The sequence below is a fragment of the Coregonus lavaretus genome (assembly GCF_964263955.1).
Source record: "Coregonus lavaretus genome assembly, chromosome: 25".
NCBI lineage: Eukaryota > Metazoa > Chordata > Actinopteri > Salmoniformes > Salmonidae > Coregonus > Coregonus lavaretus.
In genome coordinates, this window is record NC_140012.1 from 15,800,495 (window position 1) to 15,825,017 (window position 24,523).

Consider the following 24,523-nt stretch of genomic DNA (forward strand, 5'->3'; position numbering starts at 1 on the left):
AGGAATAGGGTGCCATTTGGGATGCATCCCGGGTCTATTCTAAAGCAGGATATTTGCAGACACTCAACAATAAGCCCTGCTTACCAGGCTTTTATGCAAGCCTTATGCAGTGCATTGAGTAGGGCATGCATCATACAAAGATTAGGGAGAGGGACACAAGGCTTCTACATGCTTCGGTTTGGCTGGCGAAATGAACGAGTGTGCTTCCATACTCCCTTTAAGACTTTCACTTGAAAAACAAGAAAAAGCGGCAGTACTACGGTTTGTCTATCTTCAGATGTCGTAGCCAGAATACACTTTATCAAAATAGTCCGAATTTATCTACGATAACTCAACAAATCGGTCATTAATTTTGATGTTTTTGCTGAGGAGAGCTTAGTTGTGCAATTTTACATCTTACTAAGATGTTTGGTGCATAATCACAACTTGTATCTCGTTATGTTAAGTGGTAAAATAAGTATAGCTAGCAGATAATAACAAAAGACATTCCGTTTTTACCTGGCTAAAAGGGAAGGAATATAATGTCTATTGTTTATAGGAAACTCATTCTACAAGGTGTGATATTAATTAACAATAATTTTGATCCAAATGTGTAAACTGTTCAAACAGATCCGGAAGGAAGGTGGGTCATTTTAAATATGCTATTGGGCCATAAACAGATTTGACTCAGTAATCTATATGATCCAAATAATGATGAACCACGCTTCTTTTAAAATACAGTGCATTCGGAAAGTATTCAGACCCCTTGACTATTTCCACATTTTGTTACGTTACAGCCTTATTCTAAAATGGATTAAATAAAACACATTAGCTAGATCCTGATCAATATACCCCATAATAAGAAAGCAGAAACAGGTTTTTAGAAATGTTTCTAATTTATTAATAATAAAAACAGACCCTTTGCTATGAGACTCAGAATTGACCTCAGGTGCATCCTGTTTCCATTGATCATCCTTGAGATGTTTCTACAACTTGATTGGAGTCCACCTGTGGTAAATTCAATTGATTGGACATGATTTGGAAAGGCACACACCTGTCTATATAAGGTCCCACAGTTGACAGTGCATGTCAGTGCAAAAACCAAGCCATAAGGTTGAAGGAATTGTCTGCAGAGCTCCGAGACAAGATTGTGTCGATGCACAGATCTGGGGAAGGGTACCAAAAAATTTCTGCAGCATTGAAGGTCCCCAAGAACACAGTGGCCTCCATCATTCTTAAATGGAAGAAGTTTGGAACCACCAAGACTCTTCCTAGAGCTGGCCACCCGGCTAAACTGAGCAATCGCGGGAGAAGGGCCTTGGTCAGGGAAGTGACCAAGAACCCGATGGTCACTCTGCCAGAGCTCCACAGTTCCTCTGTGGAGATAGGAGAACCTTCCAGAAGGACAACCATCTCTGCAGAACTCCACCAATCAGGCCTTTATGGTAGAGCGACCAGACAGAAGACACTCCTCAGTAAAAGGCATATGACAGCCCGCTTGGAGTTTGCCAAAAGGCATCTTAAGACTCTCAGACCATGAGAAACAAGATTCTCTGGTCTGATGAAACCAAGATTGAACTCTTTGGCCTGAATGCCAAGCGTCACGTCTGGAGGAAACCAGGCACCAGCCATACAGTGAAGCATGGTGGTGGCAGCATGGGGATGGGGATGTTTTTGAGCGGCAGGGACTGGGAGACTAGTCAGGATTGAGGGAAAAATGAACGGAGAAAAGTACAGAGATCCTTAATGAAAACCTGCTCCAGAGCGCTCCGGACCTCAGACTGGGGCGAAGGTTCACCTTCCAACAGGACAACGACCCTAAGCACACAGCTAAGACAACACAGGAGTAGCTTTGGGACAAGTCTCTGAATGTCCTTGAGTGGCCCATCTCTGGAGAGACCTGAAAATAGCTGTGCAGCGACGCTCCCCATCCAACCTGACAGAGCATGAGAGGATCTGCAGAGAAAAATGGAAGAAACACCCCAAATACAGGTGTGCCAAGTAAATGTGATATTTCAGTTTATTTTTAATACATTTGCAAAAATTTCTAAAAACCTGTTTTTGCTTTGTCATTATGGGGTATTGTGTGTAAATTGATGAGGGTAAAAAACGATTTAATCCATTTTTTTTAAAAAAGGCTGTAATGTAACAAAATGTGGAAAAAGTCAAGGGGTCTAAATACTTTCCGAATGCACTGTACTTTTGGCCATGTAGTGTATCGAATATTGAACATTTAATAAAAAAAACTTTGTTGCATATGGTCCTGGATTTTTTTTTTTTACAAATGACGTTTTTTGATTTGTCATTATGGGGTATTGTGTGTGTGTGTGTGTGTGTGTGTATTATTTTTATTTTTTAAATCCATTTTAGAATAAGTCTGTAACGTAACAAAATGTGGAAATAGTGAATGGGTCTGAATACTTTCTGAATGCACTGTATGTGGAATCCCCTTCAAATTAGTGGATTCGGCAATTTCAGCTACACCCGTTGCTGACAGGTGTATAAAATCAAGCACACAGCCATGCAATCTCCATAGACAACATTGGCAGTAGAATGGCCCGTACTGAAGAGCTCATTGACTTTCAACGTGGTACCATCATAAGATGCCACCTTTCCAACAAGTCAGTTCGTCAAATTTCTGCCCTGTTAGAGCTGCCCTGGTCAACTGTAAGTGCTGTTATTGTGAAGTGGAAATGTCTAGGAGCAACAACGGCTCAGCCGTGAAGTGGTAGGCCACACAAGCTCACAGAACGGGACCGCTGAGTGCTGAAGGGCGTAGCGGGTAAACATAGTCTGTCCTCGGTTGGAACACTCACTACCGAGTTCCAACTGCTCTGAAAGCAACGTCAGCACAAGAACTGTTCGTCGGGAGCTTCATGAAATGGGTTTCCATGGCCGAGCAGCCGCACACAAGCCTAAGATCACCATGCGCAATGCCAAGCGTCAGCTGGAGTGGTGTAAAGCTTGCCGCCATTGGACTCTGGAGCAGTGGAAATGTGTTCAACTGTAAAGTTTGATGGAGGAATAATGGTCTGGGGCTGTCTGTTTCTCATGGTTTGGGCTAGGCCCCTTAGTTCCAGTGAAGGGAAATCTTAACACTACAGCATACAATGACATTCTAGACAATTCTGTGCTTCCAACTTTGTGGCAACAGTTTGCTGTTTCAGCATGACAATGCCCCTGTGCACAAAGTGAGGTCCGTACAGAAATGGTTTGTTGACATCGGTGTGGAAGAACTTGACTGGCCTGCACAGAGACCTGACCTCAACCCCATCGAACACCTTTGGGATGAATTGGAACGCCGACTGCGAGCCAGGCCTAATCGCTCAAGATCAGTGCCCGACCTCAGTAATGCTTTTGTGGCTGAATGGAAGCAAGTCCCTTCAGCAATGTTCCAACATCTAGTGGAAACCCTTCCCAGAAGAGTGGAGGCTGTTATAGCAGCAAGGGGGGGACCAACTATATATTCATGCCCATGAGCAGGTGTCCACATACTTTTGGTCATGTAGTGTATAAAATGTTGCCCCATTTATCAAGTTTCTCAAAAAATAAGAAAGAATCAAATAGTTGTTTTATGTTCTGCTTTTTTCTGTTTTCTGGCTATAAAGCTGTGCTATTACTTATGCCACCCACTTCAGTATCATTTAAGTCAAGGACCATTTTTAACCCCAAGGCCTAATGTACTCGGCAGGATGCTGTTTAGTTCGACTGAACTTTAGACCACAGCATGATGGAGCACCTCAATCTCACAATGTAAACTGCGCAGAAATCCACACTCGCACACAATGTTCTTTACCGAGAGCAGTTGAGAGACCGCTCCGGATGCACAAATCAACCAATAAAAATAGGAGAAAAAAAATTGCAGCCAGTTATTGCGATAGCCATGGCTACCTGTCGCATGTCTCGAGGGTTACCTAGGACATCCAGCGGTAGTGTGCGACGACTGATGATGTCCAGAGGAGCATGTAATTCCCTTTCTTTATTGTATTTCTCCACCATTACCCCTGCGCACAATACCAACCGAACACGCTGCCATTTATCCCTATGAGCAGAGAGAGCAGAGCTGTGGTGTGTGTTCTCAGGGTGTGCAAGCACACGAGACACAGAGCTAATGGCTTCTGAACGGAAACCCAAACGCATACCCGGACGGTCAGGTGTTCAGTCTGCTCACTCTTTCTACCACTCAGGTGTAAAGTCTACACACCCCTTGCACAGTTTTCAAATGTTGCTGCCTTAAAATTACATCTTAAAAGGGATGCATTACATTAGATTTTTGTCCTACTGATCTACACAACCTGTTCCACATTTAAGTACATTTAAGTAAAAAAAACAATTATAGAAAATATTTTACAAACATTTTTAAAAAATGAACTTGAAGATTTCTTGATTGTGGATGTCGTCACACCCCAGAGTTAATACTGAATGGAAGTACCTTTGGCAGCAATTACAGCTGTGAATAATTTTGAATAGTATTTTTACCAACTGTGCACTACTGTTAGGGCAACATACAGTACCAGTCAAAAGTTTGGACACACCTACTCATTCCAGGGTTTTTCTTTATTTTTTTACTATTTTCTACACTGTAGAATAATAGTGAAGACATCAAAACTATGAAATAACACATACAGAATCATGTAGTAACCAAAAAAGTGTTAAACAAATCAAAATATATTTGAGATTCTTCAAAGTAGCCACCCTTTGCCTTGATGACAGCTTTGCACACTCTTGGCATTCTCTCAACCAGCTTTGAGGTAGTCACCTGGAATGCATTTCAATTAACAGGTGTGCCTTGTTAAAAGTTAATGTGTGGAATTTCTTTCCTCCTTAATGCGTTTGAGCCAATCAGTTGTGTTGTGACAAGGTAGGGGTGGTATACAGAAGATAGCCCTATTTGGTAAAAGACCAAGTCCATATTATGGCAAGAACAGCTCAAATAAGCAAAGAGAAACGACAGTCCATAATTACTTTAAGACATGAAGGTTAGTCAATTCAGAAAGTTTTAAGAACTTTGAAAGTTTCTTCAAGTGCAGTCGCAAAAGCCATCAAGCGCTATGATGAAACTGGCTCTCATGAGGACCGCCGCAGGAAAGGAAGACCCAGAGTTACCTGTGCTGCAGAGGATAAGTTCATTAGAGTTACCAGCCTCAGAAATTACAGCCCAAAAGTAACAACATCAACTGTTCAGAGGAGACTGCGTGAATCAGGCCTTTATGGTCGAATTGCTGCAAAGAAACCACTACTAAAGGACACCAATAATAAGAAGAGACTTGCTTGGGCCACACAACACGAGCAATGGACATTAGACCAGTGGAAATCTGTCCTTTGGTCTGATGAGTCCAAATGTGCGATTTTTGGTTCCAACCGCCGTGTCTTTGGGAGATGCAGAGTAGGTGAATGGATGATCGCCGCATGTGTGGTTCCCACCGTTAAGCATGGAGGAGGTGGTGTGGGGGTGCTTTGCTGGTGACACTGTCTGTGATTTATTTAGAATTCAAGGCACACTTAACCAGTATGGATACCACAGCATTCTGCAGCGATACGCCATCCCATCTGGTTTGCGCTTAGTGGGATTATCATTTGTTTTTCAACAGGACAATGACCCAACACACCTCCAGGCTGTTTAAGGGCTATTTGACCAAGAAGGCGAGTGATGGAGTGCTGCATCAGATGACCTGGCCTCCACAATCACCCGACCTCAACCCAATTGACATTGTTTGGGATGAGTTGGACCGCAGAGTGAATGAAAAGCAGCCAACAAGTGCTCAGCACCCTTTGCCTTCAAGACTGTTGGAAAAGCATTCCTCATGAAGCTGATTGAGAGAATGCCAATAGTGTTCAAAGCTGACATCAAGGCAAAGGGTGGCTACTTTGAAGAATATAAAATGTATTTTGATTTGTTTAATACTTTTGGTTACTACATGAATCCAAATGTGTTATTTCATAGTTTTGTTGTCTTCACTATTATTCTACAATGTAGAAAATAGTACAAATAAAGAAAAACCCTGGAATAAGTAGATGTGTCCAAACTTTTGACTGGTACTGTATATCCATTGTTTTTGTCAACATTGCTCAAGCTTAGTACATTTTGTTTGGGAATTATTGGTGGACAGCAATATTTAAACCTTGTCTCTAATTTTCAAGCAGATTTAAGTTAGGACTGAGACTGGATCACTCAGGAACCCTCAACACCTCTTGGAAAGCCATTATTGTGTGTCTTTGGCATTAAAAGGCGACTGCACTTCCTGATTTGGCCTTGTTGTTCATCAATGCTCATTAAGAAATACTAGCGGCCATAAATGAAGGCAAATTAGCGTTATCTTCGGGGTGTGGTTTGATGTGGGTGTTTCTTAGGTGTGTCTCTGCCATTCAATCAGAAAATATAAGGCCAGTAATGAGTACAGCAAGGTAAGCTAAGCTAGCTTTGAGAGAATAAAGTTTTGAAGTTGACTTCTCCCTTCCTGACTGACTCACCATCTCAAGATGGTCAGCTAATTCAGTTCTATGAGTAGGCTAAAGCCTGTGCTGACCTTGTATTTAGCCAAGCTGACAGCAGCTTGCTAGCATAGCTTGGTGATAGCTGCAGCTGGCTATCCTATCTTTTTTTTTTTTGTCATTTAGCAGACGCTCTTATCCAGAGCGACTTACAGGAGAAATTAGGGTTAAGTGCCTTGCTCAAGGGCACATCGACAGATTTTTCACCTAGTCAGCTCGGGGATTAGAACCAGCGACCTTTCGGTTACTGGCACAATGCTCTTAACCACTAAGCTACCTGCCGCCCTATCTAGCTGATATTTCTGTCAAATCAGTTATGGCAAGATAGCAAGAGCCAGTGTCTGGAATGTGTTTCATAAGACACTCGTTCTACAACACCTTGCTATGAAAGTAGCTGTTAACTTAGTTTCAACGTTTCATCATGTCATGTAAATACATGTTACTGCGGAAACTGTATCAACTGCGAGTTGAATGGCCGGTCTTGAGTCAGCTCAGCTGTCCTTCAACACAATATTCTATAACTGGCTAGTTTTGTCTCCTCTCTCCTTATGTCCGCTGTTAGATCATTCCTGGGGGACAAATCCCAGAACTACTAATATCCCTACAACAGATGTAGATGCATTTATCAACAAAAAATGATTTATATAATGAATATGAGTTTGGAGGGCTAAAATGATTAAATATCAAGGCATTAAACCTCTCTCTTAGTTTATATTATACCGAAACTGTATCTAAATCCAAACTGGTTTTCCAGTAGGCTACTAAGAGATGCACATCCAATGTTTAAAATGGGGCTTTTTGCTGTTATACAGATGAAAACCATCAATTTCCCGTGGATTGACAATTGAACCCTGTTTAAAGTATTCCCTCCTTTTTAAATGAAGCCATACAGATTTGTCTACAATTCCAATTATATCCTCCAAAAGAGGCAGAACATATATTACAGCAAATAATATGGCTAAACTTCAATGTACTGATAGAGGATAAACCAATTATCTTGGAGAAGGTATCATTGTAAACAATGATGGTAAAATTGTTACACAAGCAATTCATTAAGGTGTAGGGAGATGTATGCTCAATACAAAATTATAACCAACTCATCGCAGCTCTGCCACAAAAATGGAAGAGGCAATTACTTAAGAGAAAGGAATGAATTAGTTAAAAATCATAAATGGCTTAAAATGACCAATATATATCGTAAAATGTATCAGTTTCACTTACGGTCAAGAGGGTTGACAATGATGCCGCATAAAATTCTAGCTATTTGGGAAAGTATTATCGATGTTCCAGTACCATGGCATCGGGTTGATGAACTGATATACAAAACAACAATTGACGCATCAATCCGTTTTCAATTTAAGCTATTATATAAAATTCTTGCTACAAAAAGAATGCTCAGTATATGCGGCATTGAACAGTCTGCACAGGGCTGAGGAATATAATGGAGAAGAATGTAGCTGTAAACAGGGAGTACCAGAACCAGATCAATGTGCAGGGGGTAAGAGTTATTTAAGATAAATATGTACATGAAGGCAGGGTAAAGTGACTAGGCATCAGGATAAATAATAATAAGAGTAAAATAAAGAAGAGTAGCAGCAGCATATGAGTGTAAAAGTGTGTTGGAGTCATTAAAACTCATTTTTCAACCACTCCACAAATTTCTTGTTAACAAACTATAGTTTTGGCAAGTCAGTTAGGACATCTACTTTGTGCAAGACACAAAACATTTTTCCAACAATTGTTTACAGACAGATTATTTCACTTATAATTCACTGTATCACAATTCCAGTGGGTCAGAAGTTTACATACACTAAGTTGACTGTGCCTTTTAAACAGCTTGGAAAATTCCATAAAATGATGTCATGGCTTTAGAAGCTTCTGATAGGCTAATTGACATCATTTGAGTCAATTGGAGGTGTACCTGTGGATGTATTTCAAGGCCTTCAAACTCAGTGTCTCTTTGCTTGACATCATGGGAAAATCAAAATAAATCAGCCAAGACCTCAGAAAAAAATGTGTAGACCTCCACAAGTCTGGTTCATCCTTGGGAGCAATTTCCAAACGCCTGAAGGTACCACGTTAACATGTACAAACAATAGTACGCAAGTATAAACACCATGGGACCACACAGGCGTCATACCGCTCAGGAAGGAGACGTGTTCTTTGGTGCGAAAAGTGCAAATAAATCCCAGAACAACAGCAAAGGACCTTGTGAAGATGCTGGAGGAAACAGGTACAAAAGTATCTATATCCACAGTAAAACGAGTCCTATATCGACAACCTGAAAGGCCGCTCAGCAAGGAAGAAGCCACTGCTCCAAAACCGCCATAAAAAAGCCAGACAACGGTTTGCAACTGCACATGGGGACAAAGATCGTACTTTTTGGAGAAATGTCCTCTGGTCTGATGAAACAAAAATAGAACTGTTTGGCCATAATGACCATCGTTATGTTTGGAGGAAAAAGGGGATAGCTTGCAAGCCGAAGAACACCATCCCAACCGTGAAGCACCGGGATGGCAGCATCATGCTGTGGGGGTGCTTTGCTGCAGGAGGGACTGGTGCACTTCACAAAATAGATGGCATCATGAGGAAGGAAAATTATGTGGATATATATTGAAGCAACATCTCAAGATATCAGTCAGGAAGTTAATGTTTGGTCGCAAATGGGTCTTCCAAATGGACAAACCTGACTCAGTTCCACCAGCACTGTCAGGAGGAATGGGCCAAAATTCACCTAACTTATTGTGGGAAGCTTGTGGAAGGCTACCCGAAACGTTTGACCCAAGTTAAACAATTTAAAGGCAATGCTACCAAATACTAATTGAGTGTATGTAAACTTCTGACCCACATGGAATGTGATGAAATAAATAAAAGCTGAAATAAATCATTCTCTACTATTTTTTGTTTTTTATTTTTTGGGGGGTGTAGATCAGCTTTGTTTCAGATAGATTGTAACTCCCATCAATGTAACTGTCTGCATCACTTCCAATCCCCTATATGTTTGTTTTTTCTCGCAAATATACACTGCTCAAAAAAATTAAGGGAACACTTAAACAACACAATGTAACTCCAAGTCAATCACACTTCTGTGAAATCAAAGTGTCCACTTAAGAAGCAACACTGATTGACAATATATTTCACATGCTGTTGTGCAAATGGATAGACAACAGGTGGAAATTATAGGCAATTAGCAAGACACCCCCAATAAAGGACTGGTTTTGCAGGTGGTGACCACAGACCATTTCTCAGTTCCTATGCTTCCTGGCTGATGTTTTGGTCACTTTTGAATGCTGGCGGTGCTTTCACTCTAGTGGTAGCATGAGACGGAGTCTACAACCCACACAAGTGGCTCAGGTAGTGCAGCTCATCCAGGATGGCACATCAATGCGAACTGTGGCAAGAAGGTTTGCTGTGTCTGTCAGCGTAGTGTCCAGAGCATGGAGGCGCTACCAGGAGACAGGCCAGTACGTCAGGAGACGTGGAGGAGGCCGTAGGAGGGCAACAACCCAGCAGCAGGACTGCTACCTCCGCCTATGTGCAAGAAGGAGCAGGAGGAGCACTGCCAGAGCCCTGCAAAATAACCTCCAGCAGGCCACAAATGTGCATGTGTCTGCTCAAACGGTCAGAAACAGACTCCATGAGGGTGGTATGAGGGCCCGACGTCCACAGGTGGGGGTTGTGCTTACAGCCCAACACCGTGCAGGACGTTTGGCATTTGCCAGAGAACACCAGGATTGGCAAATTCGCCACTGGCGCCCTGTGCTCTTCACAGATGAAAGCAGGTTCACACTGAGCACATGTGACAGTCTGGAGACGCCGTGGAGAACGTTCTGCTGCCTGCAACATCCTCCAGCATGACCGGTTTGGCGGTGGGTCAGTCATGGTGTGGGGTGGCATTTCTTTGGGGGGCCGCACAGCCCTCCATGTGCTCGCCAGAGGTAGCCTGACTGCCATTAGGTACCAAGATGAGATCCTCAGACCCCTTGTGAGACCATATGCTGGTGCGGTTGGCCCTGGGTTCCTCCTAATTCAAGACAATGCTAGACCTCATGTGGCTGGAGTGTGTCAGCAGTTCCTGCAAGAGGAAGGCATTGATGCTATGGACTGGCCCACCCGTTCCCCAGATCTGAATCCAATTGAGCACATCTGGGACATCATGTCTCGCTCCATCCACCAACGCCACGTTGCACCACAGACTGTCCAGGAGTTGGCGGATGCTTTAGTCCAGGTCTGGGAGGAGATCCCTCAGGAGACCATCCGCCACCTCATCAGGAGCATGCCCAGGCGTTGTAGGGAGGTCATACAGGCACGTGGAGGCCATACACACTACTGAGCTTTATTTTGACTTGTTTTAAGAACATTACATCAAAGTTGGATCAGCCTGTAGTGTGGTTTTCCACTTTAATTTTGAGGGTGACTCCAAATCCAGATCTCCATGGGTTGATACATTTGATTTCCATTGATAATTTTTGTGTGATTTTGTTGTCAGCACATTCAACTATGTAAAGAAAAAAGTATTTAATAAGATTATTTCATTCATTCAGATCTAGGATGTGTTATTTTATTGTTCCCTTTATTTTTTTGAGCAGAGTATATATACTATTATTCTGACATTTCACATTCTTAAAATAAAGTGGTCATCCTAGCTGACCTAAGGCAGGGAATTTTTACTAGGATTAAATGTCAGGAATTGTGAAAAACTGAGTTTAAATGTATTTGGCTAAGGTGTATGTAAACTTCTGACTTCAACTGTATGTTTTTGTCGGTATGCGTATGTAGTGTATGTGAACGTGTGTGGTTTTCGTGTGAGAGTAAGTTTAGTGTGTGTGTATATATAGTCTTGCGTGTGCATAGTCAGTGCAAGATAGGGTCAGTGCGGATCCTCCAGGTAACCATTTAATTAACTATTTAGCAGTCTTTTGGCTATTTCGAAGTCTTATGGCTTAGGGGTAGAAGCTGCCTCTGAGCATGTTGGTCCGAGAGTCGATGCGCCAGTACCATTTGCCAGACGGTAGCAGAGTGAATAGTCTATGGCTTGGGTGGCTTGAGTTTGGCAATTTTTGGGGCCTTCCTCTGACACTGCCTGATATAGAGGTTCTGGATGGCAGGGAGCTCGGCCCCAGTGATGTACTGGGCTGTCCGCACCACTTTCTGTAGCGCTTTGCAGTCGAGAGCGATGCATTTGCCATACTAAGCGGTGATGCGGCCAGTCAAGATGCTCTCGATGGTGCAGCTGTAGAATTTGAGGATCTGAGGGCCCATGCCAAATCTTTTTCAGCCTCCTGAGGGGGAGGAGGTGTTGTCATACCCTCTTCACGACTGTGCGGGTGTGTGTGGAGCATGTTATGCCTTTAATGATGTGGACGCCAACAAACTTAAAGCTGTCGACCCACTAAATTGCAGCCCCGTCGATGTGGATGGGAGCTTGCTCTCTCCTCTTTCTCCTGTAGTCCACGATCAGCTCCTTCGTCTTACTGACGTTGAGGGAGAGGTTGTTGTCCTTGCACAACACTGCCAAGTCTCTGACCACCTCCCTGTAGGCTGTCTCATCGCCGTCGATGATCAGGCCTACCGCAGTGATGAACTTGGAGGGGACTATGGGGTTGAACGCTGAGTTGTACTCTATGAACAGCATTCTCACATAGTTATTTTAACTTTATGGAAGGCCATTTTCACTCCTATTTGCTGAGCGAAATGTGTGTGCGTTGCACCCATATGCAGACTTGACAACAAATGTCCACATGGCAGCTGGGGGCGGACCACAGCTTGTTGTCTCTGGGCAATTGGGCATCATTGGCAAAATTTAGCATATAAGTACTCCATACCCAACTCTCCAGTAAGTTGTGACGAGCTCACTTACAAATACAACACTGAAGAATGCATGAGAGCACCAGCTGTTCCAGACGACTGTGTGATCACGCTCGCCGTAGCCAATGTGAGTAAGACCTTTTAAACAGGTCAACATTCACAAGGCTGCAGGGCCAGACGGATTACCAGGACGTGTACTCCGGGCATGCGCTGACCAACTGGCAAGTGTCTTTAATTACATTTTCAACCTGTCCCGAGTCTGTAATACCTACATCTTTCAAGCAGACCACCATAGTCCCTGTGCCCAAGAACACCAAGGTAACCTGCCTAAATGACTACCGACCCGTAGCACTCACGTCTGAAGCCATGAAGTGCTTTAAAAGGCTGGTCATGGCTCACATCAACACCATCATCCCAGAAACCCTAGACCCACTCCAATTTGCATACCGCCCAAACAGATCCACAGATTACACAATCTCTATTGCACTCAACACTGCCCTTTCCCACCTGGACAAAAGGAACACCTACGTGAGAATGCTGTTAATTGACTACAGCTCAGCGTTCAACACCATAGTGCCCTCAAAGCTCATCACTAAGCTAAGGACCCTGGGACTGAACACCTCCCTCTGCAACTGGATCCTGTACTTCCTGACGGGCCGCGCCCAGGTGGTAAGGGGTAAGGGTAGGCAACAACACATCTACCACACTGATCCTCAACACGGGGGCCCCTCAGGGGTGCGTGCTTAGTCCCCTCCTGTTCTCCCCGTTCACCCACGACTGCATGGCCAAGCACGACTCCAACACCATCATTACGTTTGCCTACGACACCGGTGGTAGGCCTGATCACTGACAACCGTGAGACAGCCTATAAGGAGGAGGTCAGAGACCTGGCAGTGTGGTGCCAGGACATCAACCTCTCCCTCAACGTGATCAAGACAAAGGAGATGATTGTGGACTACAGGAAAAGGAGGGCAGAGCACGCCCCCATTCTCATCGACGGAGCTGTAGTGGAGCAGGTTGAGAGTTTCAAGTTCCTTGGTGTCCACATCACCAAGACAGTCGTGAAGAAGGCACGACAACGCCTATTCCCCCTCAGGAGACTGAAAAGATTTGGCATGGGTCCTCAGATCCTCAAAAGGTTCTACAGCTGCACCATTGAGAGCATCCTGACTGGTTGCATCACCACCTGGTATGGCAACTGCTTGGCCTCCGACCGCATTGTGCTACAAAGGGTAGTGCTTCCTGCCATCCAGGACCTCTATACCAGCCGGTGTCAGTGGAAGGCGCTAAAAATTGCCCGCTGTCCTAGTCATAGACTGTTCTCTCTGGTCCTGCACGGCAAGCGGTACCGGAGCGCCAAGTCTAGGTCCAAAAGGCTTATTAACAGCTTCTACCCCCAAGCCATAAGACTGCTGAACAGCTAATCAAATGGCTACCTGGACTATTTGCATTACCCCCACTGCTCTTTTATTTTTTACTTTTGTTTATTTAGTCAATATTTTTCTTAACCCTTATTTTTCTTAAAACTGCATTGTTGGTTAAGGGCTTGTAAGCATTTCACGGTAAGGTCTACATCTGTTGTATTCGGCGCATGTGACAAATAAAATGTGATTTGATTAGAAAACTCCTATTTACACTTAATCAATTATGACACTAAAAATCATGTTTCTGACTCATATCGATGACACATAGGCCGTTTTAAAACCAGATAAGTTGATTCTAATGGGCAATTGACCTTTAAGATTTGTGTACAGTAGGCCTAATTGTCTCACTTTAAAATAAAACTATATCCCAGAGTTAGGTATTAAACTTTTTACCTGGGCTTTGCTCCCTCATATGTATTTTTATCCTGACAAATTCCACAGTCCCTGTTTCACTCTATGATGAGTTGTATTGGATTTGATCCAAACCTGAAGTTTTTAATTTAGGCCAAAAACGTTATTTCTTTGCCATTTTGTCTTGCAGTATTATTCAACAGCCTTGTTTCAAACAGAATGGATGATTTGGAATGGATTTTTAAACACAGGCTTCCTTCTTTTCACTTTGTCATACAGACCAGTAATGTGGAGTGAATAAATGTTGTTAATCCATGCACAGTTTTTATCAGCTCAGCCAATTAATTCAGTGGCTGTTTTAAATCATCTTAACCCTTGTAGTGATGGCCTTGAGCAGTTTCCATTTTTTCTCCAAGCTCAGTTAGGATGGATGGCCAGATATTTGCAGTGTCTGGGTGATATGATACACCATCCATAGATTAATTACCATACTGGACCATACTAAAAAGTATTTCTTAATCTCCCCTGATCTACACCTAACATGCTTTTAAAGCTCATTGGTGGCTCTGAGGTTGAATTATTGTTTGACATTCATTGTCCAATTGAGGGACCTTACAGAGACAGGGAAAGTTGTTCTAAAATCACAAGAACCACTACTTTTGCAAACAGATGTTGTGTAGATCAATGGAGAAAGAATCACAATTGAATCCCTTTTTAGATTGAAATTTAAGGCAGCAAAATGTGAAAACTGTGCAAGGGTGAACTTTCACTATAAATGTGGGATGCTGAGGGCACTGAAGTTTGTCTGAACTACAGAGTTTAAGACATGTTTGTCTTATGAAAGACAGTGGTGTTCAGCTTTCTTACCATGTTTAATAATACCTGGGCATTGACATTGAAGGTAACATTTTAGGTGACTGTGTACATCTCTTTGTCTATGTCTCTCTCTCAGAGCGTCAGCTGTGGAGCAACATGTCGGTGTCCAGCGCCCTTCCGCCCAACGTGATTGGCATCAGCAAGGAGCTGGCCGAGCTGTGCCACCTGATCCAGTTCCCAGAGGAGATTGCTAGGATCCTGACGGAGCAGGAGCAGCAGCTGTACCGACGCATCTTCCCACTGGACTACCTCTGCTTCCTCACCAGGGACCTGGGCAGCCCCGACTGTAGCAAGTGCCTGCATCCCAACCTCAAGGCCTTGCTGTCGGGTCCGGCCTTGCCCACGCAGACCCAGAGGAACTCTGTGGAGGACCTGGTCACACGATTCAATGAGGTGAGGCTAGTGTAGAGAGTATGGGCTAATGTTACTATGCTTTGAGTGGTCAATAACAATCCTTGTCCTAAATATCTAGTGGATGGGCTTCAAATAATGAAGGTCTTGATGATTAATTAAGTTGGGTCAGGTGTGTTAGTGATGGGCTAGAACAAAAGCCTGCACACATTGTTGCTCTCCGGGACCAGGATTGGTGATCACTGCTGTACTAGATTATCAAAGATCTTACTTAACAGTAATGTTAGTTATAATTTTTTTGCCTTGTGGAATTGACCACCTCGTTGTATAGTGCATCTTATTCTGCCAGTTTGTTTCTCATACTTGCATTGATTACGCTCATAAATGGAGCCCTTTGAGCTCCCCTCTACACTGATTGACATATCAGCCACATCAGAATGAGGTCAATCCCAAGCACAGAATACCGAGCGGAGGAGTGGAAATGATGTCATCTTTAAGTTGCATGCCTTAACATCAGCTCGTTTTCATTAAGTGAACAAAGCATAGGGATAAAAATAATTATATTTCCCCAAATGTGCATCCTAACAATTTTTGGGCATGTGGCAGAGCTAGAATCAAATGAGTGACTCTTCCCAACAGAGACAAACCAAGTCTGACAACCTCCACAGCATGATCAGATGGACTCACTGTGTGCGTGGTTACCTGCTGTGCCTCAGTTCCCCGAACTGGAGCAGATAAACTGGGGAAGTTGTTGGGCCGTTTGAGTCGAAGTAGCTGTCTGGAGCGGTTAACGCTGACAAACACAATATGGTCCTATGGTGAGTTTGTAATAACTCTCTGTCAACCTTGATTATGTAATAGTTCCATCATGGGAACACTGAACCCTCATAGTGCAATAGCACACACAACAAAGGAAACAAGTTTGTAAGTACGTTGTGTACGTGTTTGATCTCAGGTCAAATGGTGTTGTTGACACTCACACCAAAATTTGAATTCCATTCCATTGTTATTGTGTAGCCTGTTTGACGCCAATATGATGTACTATAAATCAGAGTGCCGCTCAGTTTTCAGTCCAGTGGATATGGGTTGTCATTCTGATGTAACTCCTGTGTTGTTATCAAAGGGACACAACATAACAGCTAAAGCCTATTTTAGATCACCACCGACTGATCTCCCACCATTAATACTGACTTATCCATGGGAAGACAGGAGTTGTGCTATCTGGAATATCAGCTGCTCTGCAAAGTATGTGCCTGCCTCTAATCTACTTGGCCTACCAGCACTTTCATGTCCACCACCAACAATGTTTATAACGCTGAGAAACATAACTGTAATGTAATGCAGTCCGTTTGGATTCAAATAGTTCTATAATGTACTGCAGACACTTGGAGAGGGAGAAGAGGAATGTTTTTGCTTCTCTATCACTTTGGTACTGTCTCTCAGTGACGGTCGTTCCTGGAAACGAGGGAGGAGGAGGATGGGTGGTTGATGTCTGTGATGGGGCTGTAACTTTATTTAGTGTTTCTGAAGTTTTCTCTCTGGGGGAAATCAAACTGCAACCCAGGTTCTCCAAACCCATGGTTCGGTACGTATTGCGGTTTTGGGGTAACGGTTCGGTTTCGGTACAGCCGGAAAATAAAATGCCATTCACAATGTTCAGCATTTACAATGTTTCTTGCATTGTCTGTTGTGACTGGATTGTAATGTTGGGCCTCAAGTTTCCACTCAGATGCTGCGTTTGTATCCATGTGGGAGGTGGGAATTTACCAGTTGTGAAGACATAAATACCAGTTGGATGCATTCATGTGATTTGAACTTGTGTCAACCATAAACTAAAAGTACAGCCGTCATGCTTGTAAACAAATTATAGAGTTCAAAAACACATTAATAGATTGCTTTTTATAAATAACTTTTTGTTGCATTTAACTGTTGAAAATGCTGTTTGAGACGCCATTTCATTAGTAGGTGACATCAGAGGTCACCATGTGGGAGAAGTGCTTGCTCAGGATGATAGACGATTTTCCCAGTAGCGCTTACCAGTTTGAGGGACGTTCAAGTGGATTTATGTCGTATGTGGTAAATTCCCTCTTCCAACTTGGTTACGAACGCACCATGACAATGCCTCCTTCAGTGCCAGAGGCGCACTTGTGACTCATAAAGCGGGGGTTTCTATAGCACGGTACATCTCCCACTCTAGGGTAATGTAATGGGTTGTCACTGAAGGAGTTATTTTACGCTGGCTGGGTTGAACCTGCAAAGGCCCGTCACATCATCGGGCGAAAGCGGGGAGGGGTGAGTGCCCTTCTGAAATCAAACGTTCCATTCCACCCGAACAGGCTGAAATTCCAGCCATTTTTTTCAAACAGCTCTTACACAAAAAGGGCATTATCATTTTCACAATTTCAGAATGTTCTTTCGACCTCATAGTAGGGCTGGGACGATATCAGTATTGCGATACCCGTTTGTATCGTAGCAAGGAAGCAAAACACTTTGCAGATTTAACTTCTTTAGGAATACAGCCCTAATGTTGGAAACAAACATAATTATCATCGAGTCACATGTATTTATTTTCCAAACTATAGCACACTATTTTACATACAGCAGGATTTTAAAGGACCAAAGAGTTTGGTCTGCTTCGTGTGTTCAAATTTGCCATGGAAATAATATCGCCATACTGATATCGTCCCGGCCCTATCTCATAGTGTGTGTGGAAATATTTTTTTTAAAACAGGGAAATCACGTTTTTAACCTCACTGCCCTTTTAAAAAATGTAGACAATGCCTGACTGACTGCACTACCATAATACCCATGGCCTATCCAGAAACAACCCCTAGCCCCTACTGCCCAGAGTCTAGTCACTTGTGGAGATCTGAGAGGGATTAATGGGTGGTGACATGGTGAGAGCACCACCTTACCCTCTGAAAGGCTTGGTGGAATTTTGGCGGTATTGCTTACACCTGTCTAATCCAAGTGTCTAGGGGTAGGGGCTAGGGGTTGCTTTTGTACAGAACCCCACAACCCTTTGTGTGTGTTGTGGACCTACAGCACGACTTGAGGCATTGGTTGGATTAGGGCTGTTACAGTGACCATATTACTGCGACACCGGCGGTCACGAGTGATGATTGCAGTGAAATTCCACGTGACCTTTTAGTCACGGTAATTAGGCTTCTCCATGATCTGATGCTGCTGATGTTCATTAGTAGCCTACCAAACTTGCTAACTACCTGGTACTCCACACTCTATTGTCCCTCTAATCACTCTGACATCAATGCAAATGCATCGAAAATCTAATCAAACAATGTTGTGCAACATTTCTATAGGCTATGCGATTGCATGAGAAAACAGAGTGATGGCCTCTATTAAAAAGAGGAGGATCCCATCACCTTTCTATAGGCTAGGCCTACTATACTTCTCAACTTTCTTAATATTAAGTACATTGCTTCTCTTTAAAACAGGAGTATAGCCTACCTGGCTGGCATGAAATTGAACCACGGGAAAAGCATCCTCCATTCGCTATTTAAGTGCATAGTTGACATGTATTTTTTTCCGCTGCCCCTGTTTCGAGACAGGTGCATGATAATGGTCCATTCTAAATCAAAACAAATTTCACACATACAGTACCAGTCAAAGGTTTGCACACACCTACTCATTCCAGGGTTTTTCTTTATTTTTACTATTTTCCACATTGTAGAATAATAGTGAATACATCAAACTATGAAACAACACATATGGAATCATATAGTAACCAAAAAAGTGTTAAACAAATCAAAATATATTTTATATTTGAGATTCTTCAAAGTAGCCACCCTTTTGCCTTGATGACAGCTTTGCACACTCTTGGCATTCTCTCAACCAGCTTCATGAGGTAGTCACATGGAATGCATTTCAATTAACAGGTGTTCCTTGTTAAACGTTAATTTGTGGAATTTCTTTCCTCCTTAATACGTTTGAGCCAATCAGTTGTGTTGTGACAAGGTAGGGGTGGTATACAGAAGATAGCCCTATTTGGTAAAAGACCAAATCCATATTATGGCAAGAACAGCTCAAATAAGCAAAGAGAAACGGCAGTCCATCATTACTTTAAGACATGAAGGTCACTAAATCCGGAAAATTTCAAGAACTTGCAGTCGCAAAAACCATCAAGCGCTATGATGAAACTGGCCATCACAGGAGAGTGATGGAGTGCTGCATCAGATGACCTGGCCTCCACAATCACCCGACCTCAACCCAATTGAGATGGTTTGGGATGAGTTGGACCGCAGAGTGAAGGAAAAGCAGCCAACAAGTGCTTAGCATATGTGGGATCTCCTTCTAGACTGTTGCAAAAGCGTTCCAGGTGAAGCTGGTTGAGAGAATGAGGTGATGGGATAGTTCACTCGACTTGGAAAACTACAAGGTCAAATCATGACATGCGTGATCTTCAGGTCGGAAAGTCGGAGCTCTAGAAAGAGGCCCGAGTTGGATTCCGAGTTGGTTGACCATTCAAAAATATTTTTCCCAGTCTGAGCTCATTTTTTCCCGAGTTCCCAGTTGTCTTGAACGCACTGAAGTCTGACATTTCCGAGTTCCCAGTTGTTTTGAACGTGGCATCAGTTTGTAAAAATGGTACCTCAGGGTTGCCAGCTCAGACCACCCTTTCCAGGGGTTTTATTTTTATTTAGCATATAAACTTCTCCTTTGTTTGCCCCCCATTTATTGATAAATCACCTATCATAGTAATATTTGCTGCATCATATCCCCACACGATACCTTCCCCCATGGAATTGAACCCCCACCAACCCACCTAAAATGGTTTCATCCCTTTTTAGCTTTCACGCTACGGTTAGGCTAGGCAGAAGGCTTGTATTTGGTGTGATGATCTGTGAGGTGTGCTTTGTGATTTGTCAAAAATGGTAAACAACTTGTCAAGTCATGTGCTCCGGTTCTTGTATACACTGTAACAAGTACATTGAAGATTTGTAATATGCTGAGAAGTGGCCAAACAAAATATTTTTCAGGCAATGGGCGCAGCCATCTTTGACTTTGTTTATTTGCGTCTTATAGTGAATGGCATTCTGGGATTAGCGAGTTTTTGCTTGTCAAACATAAACAAACATGGCTGCCATCCTAATGAATTTAGATGCTGTTAGCTTAGTTAACACGCATCTCTTTTCTAAACAATATTACATTTCTCCCTTGTGCTCACCAGAGATGTGGTACATTGTAAACTAGTCTAGATGTTAGGTCGCTAACTTATGTTTTGTTTTTTTGTCAGCGCAACATGTTATTTAGACTGGTTTATGGAATGAGTTTGGCTGTGGATGTGTTCCGTGTGATGTTTGGATGATTAAGTTTGCGTTTATCTTTTACAATAAAAGGTGAAATTGAGGAATAAAGTTGTGAAGACCTATTTCCCATCAGTACAAAACCTTGTTTAGATGCTTTTCAGACAATGTTGTTTAGATGTGTTTGTTGCATCATACGTTCTGTTGCTACTGTTCCAATCACATATTTGTGATGGTACTCTGCAAGGATCACTCAACAATGATCACAAATATGTGATCGTACGCGTCAAAGGGTTACCCAATGACAGGCATTCCACATTTAACCCCATCCTCATGTGAAAATCGAAATATCAAGTAGTTTTTTTGGTTTTATATGCAAAAACGAATTAACCAGCCATTTTCAGTTTTTTTTCTATTAAAAAACAAATAAATAAGCAATTTTCACGTTCCGGATTGCTCCATTTTAACTAAGAAAACAAATTATCTAAAGGTACAATGACCATAATCTTATCTCAGGAATCTTGACATAAAGTTGTCCAGGACGTAGGCTAATTATCTTGATCGCAGTAACAACATAGACACCAAAATGTTCTGTCAATTCTCCAGATCAACAATAATTCCAGCACTTTGGCTGTTGTTCAATCGCGTGCAGTATCACACCCGCTCTTTATCACTTGACTGTCATTAGGGCCGTAGCGGTCAGGAAATGTTGTCTGCCGGTTATTGTCATGCAAAAGTCTTCCGGTCTCAGTCCCCTGTAGCTCAGTTGGTAGAGCATGGCGCTTGCAACGCCAGGGTTGTGGGTTCGTTTCCCACGGGGGGCCAGTATGAAAATGTATGCACTAACTGTAAGTCGCTCTGGAAAAGAGCGTCTGCTAAATGACTTAAATGTAAATGGTAATTGTCGTTAATTAACATAAACACGGTTAGCATCTCCAGGCCTCCATGCATACAAGCTTCTGATGTGCCCATTTTGGAACATCAACATTTTAAAAAGTCTAATAAATCAATTTAATATACACCATCACAATCAATACATTATTTATTTGAGTCAGGTCTAATGAAACATGATATGAAGAAAATGTATTTCAGAAGAACAGAGTGAGTTGTAGGCCTATGTTATCTGGCTATACTCCATGCCGTAGGCTGGCTTGTTCATTTAGCTGACAAGATATGCTTTTATTTTATGGTATATGATTTTACAGTAAGATTAATATAAATAGAAAGGATATTTTTTCCCATTCCGGAGCGAGAGCATGTACAGTGAGGGGAAAAAAGTATTTGTTCCTCTGCTGATTTTGTACGTTTGCCCACTGACAAAGAAATTATCAGTCTATAATTTTAATGGTAGGTTTATTTGAACAGTGAGAGACAGAATAACAACAAAAAAATCCAGAAAAACGCATGTCAAACATTTTATAAATTGATTTGCATTTTAATGAGGGAAATAAGTATTTGACCCCCTCTCAATCAGAAAGGTTTTTCTGGCTCCCAGGTGTCTTTTGTACAGGTAACGAGCTGAGATTAGGAGCACACTCTTAAAGGGAGTGCTCCTAATCTCAGCTTGTTACCTGTATAAAAGAAACCTGTCCACAGAAGCAATCAATCAATCAGATTCCAAACTCTCCACCATGGCCAAGACCAAAGAGCTCTCCAAGGATGTCAGGGACAAGATTGGAGACCTACACAAGGCTGGAATGGGCTACAAGACCATCGCCAAGTAGCTTGGTGAGAAGGTGACAACAGTTGGTGCGATTATTCGCAAATGGAAAAAACACAAAAGAACTGTCAATCTCCCTCGGCCTGGGGCTCCATGCAAGATCTCACCTCGTGGAGTTGCAATGATCATGAGAACGGTGAGGAATCAGCCCAGAACTACACGGGAGGATCTTGTCAATGATCTCAAGGCAGCTGGGACCATAGTCACTAAGAAAACAATTGGTAACACACTACGCCGCGAAGGACTGAAATCCTGCAGTGCCCGCAAGGTCCCCCTGCTCAAGAAAGCACATATACAGGGCCGTCTGAAGTTTGCCAATGAACGTCTGAATGATTCAGAGGAGAACTGGGTGAAAGTGTTGTGGTCAGATGAGACCAAAATCGAGCTCTTTGGCATCAACTCAACTCGCCTTGTTAGGAGGAGGAGGAATGCTGCCTATGACCCCAAGAACACCATCCCCACCATCAAACATGGAGGTGGAAACATTATGCTTTGGGAGTGTTTTTCTGCTAAGGGGACAGGACAACTTCACCGAATGGACGGGGCCATGTACCGTCAAATCTTGGGTGAGAACCTCCTTCCCTCAGCCAGGGCATTGAAAATGGGTCGTGGATGGGTATTCCAGCATGACAATGACCCAAAACACACGGACAAGGCAACAAAGGAGTGGCTCAAGAAGAAGCACATTAAGGTCCTGGAGTGGCCTAGCCAGTCTCCAGACCTTAATCCCATAGAAAATCTGTTGAGGGAGCTGAAGGGTCGAGTTGCCTAATGTCAGCCTCGAAACCTTTATGACTTGGAGAAGATCTGCAAAGAGGAGTGGGAAAAAATCCCTCCTGAGATGTGTGCAAACCTGGTGGCCAACTAAAAGAAACGTCTGACCTCTGTGATTGCCAACAAGGGTTTTGCCACCAAGTACTAAGTCATGTTTTGTCACCTTCTCACCAAGCTGCTTGGCGATGGTCTTGTAGCCCATTCCAGCCTTGTGTAGGTCTACATTCTTGTCCCTGACATCCACCTGGGAGTCTGGATCTTTCTGATTGAGAGGGGGTCAAATACGTATTTCCCTCATTAAAATGCAAATCAATTTATAAAATTTTTGACATGTGTTTGTCTGTATTTTTTTGTTGTTATTCTGTCTCTCATTGTTCAAATAAACCTACCATTAAAATTATAGACTGATCATTTCTTTGTCAGTGGGCAAACAAAATCAGCAGGGGATCAAATACTTTTTTCCCTCACTATATGAAGTGGCTATGTTGAGCTTAAAAGTGATCATTTGAAACAGGTCCTATTTGCTAGATTTAGAGTTATTTGGCAACTTTAGTTGTGAATATGATACAGACCTTAGAATGTCTAAGAAATCCAAACATGGTGGGACAGGCTTTTGATGATTTGAGAAAGTAGCAAAAAAAGCATACTCTCTGTTCCTTCCTCTGGCTGCACAGCTGTTCTCTCATCAAGTGATCATATTTTCACATCAGACTATTCTCAATTTAATCTTTATCAATATGTACAATTAGTTGTGATTTAGAATGGCCAATTATCAAATTGACAGGAACAGGGGGAGGGGGAAAAGTACATGTTATATGTATGCACTCGAATAGCGACCAAGTGCTTTCCCACCTGTCCGTTTTGTAGGCTACTTCGGTTTTTATAGCGGAGCATGTGCTTAATATGAGCAGCTGAGAAATACATACAAGAACACTTATTTCACTGCACGGATCAACCACTGGTTGAGGAGCATGCTCTCGCTGCCGGACAGTTGATATTTCGCCCAAATGCTGTATGCCATGGGTTCTCCAACCTGGTTCTTGCAGCTACCCAAAGCTAAATTTGGGAAACCAAGTGAAATCTGTTCGGGAACATCGATAGTAACATGTTTTCGCAACTAAACATATTTCACTAAACTGTTGACAGCCCATCTGCAGGCTCGAGAAAGGAATAAAGGAGAGAGAGGAGGAGATGGAAATGCATAGTGGTGAGATTCTGTAAAGCTGAAGGTAATGTCACCCAATTAATTATGAAAATATCTTTTTTTATGTGGACCAAACCGAGGTCCCTGTACAGAATGGTACAAATACATGTACCATTACAGCCCTGGTCAGGAGCCTGCCTGTGGAACTGTTTATCTAACCGTCATTGTTTCGGGGGAGGTGGGGTTTAGCTGCAACATGACACCTGGCAAATCTTTGCTCCAACTGTTATTTCCAGGCCAGGGTTTCTGCCAGTACTTGGATAAAGCTGATATAGCTTTT

The 24,523-nt window shown here is 42.8% G+C and overlaps 1 protein-coding gene across 1 annotated transcript in view; it reads left to right on the top strand.

The window, feature by feature from the left end:
* Positions 1–24,523, top strand: part of LOC311100638 (1-phosphatidylinositol 4,5-bisphosphate phosphodiesterase epsilon-1-like) — a gene marked incomplete at its 3' end in the record, with an annotated part of 107,045 nt that overhangs the window by 28,089 nt on the left and 54,433 nt on the right. The window contains exon 3 of the mRNA XM_084141567.1: positions 15,007–15,323. Coding sequence (XP_083997693.1) covers positions 15,007–15,323 — 317 coding nt within the window. The remainder of the gene's footprint in view (positions 1–15,006; positions 15,324–24,523) is intronic.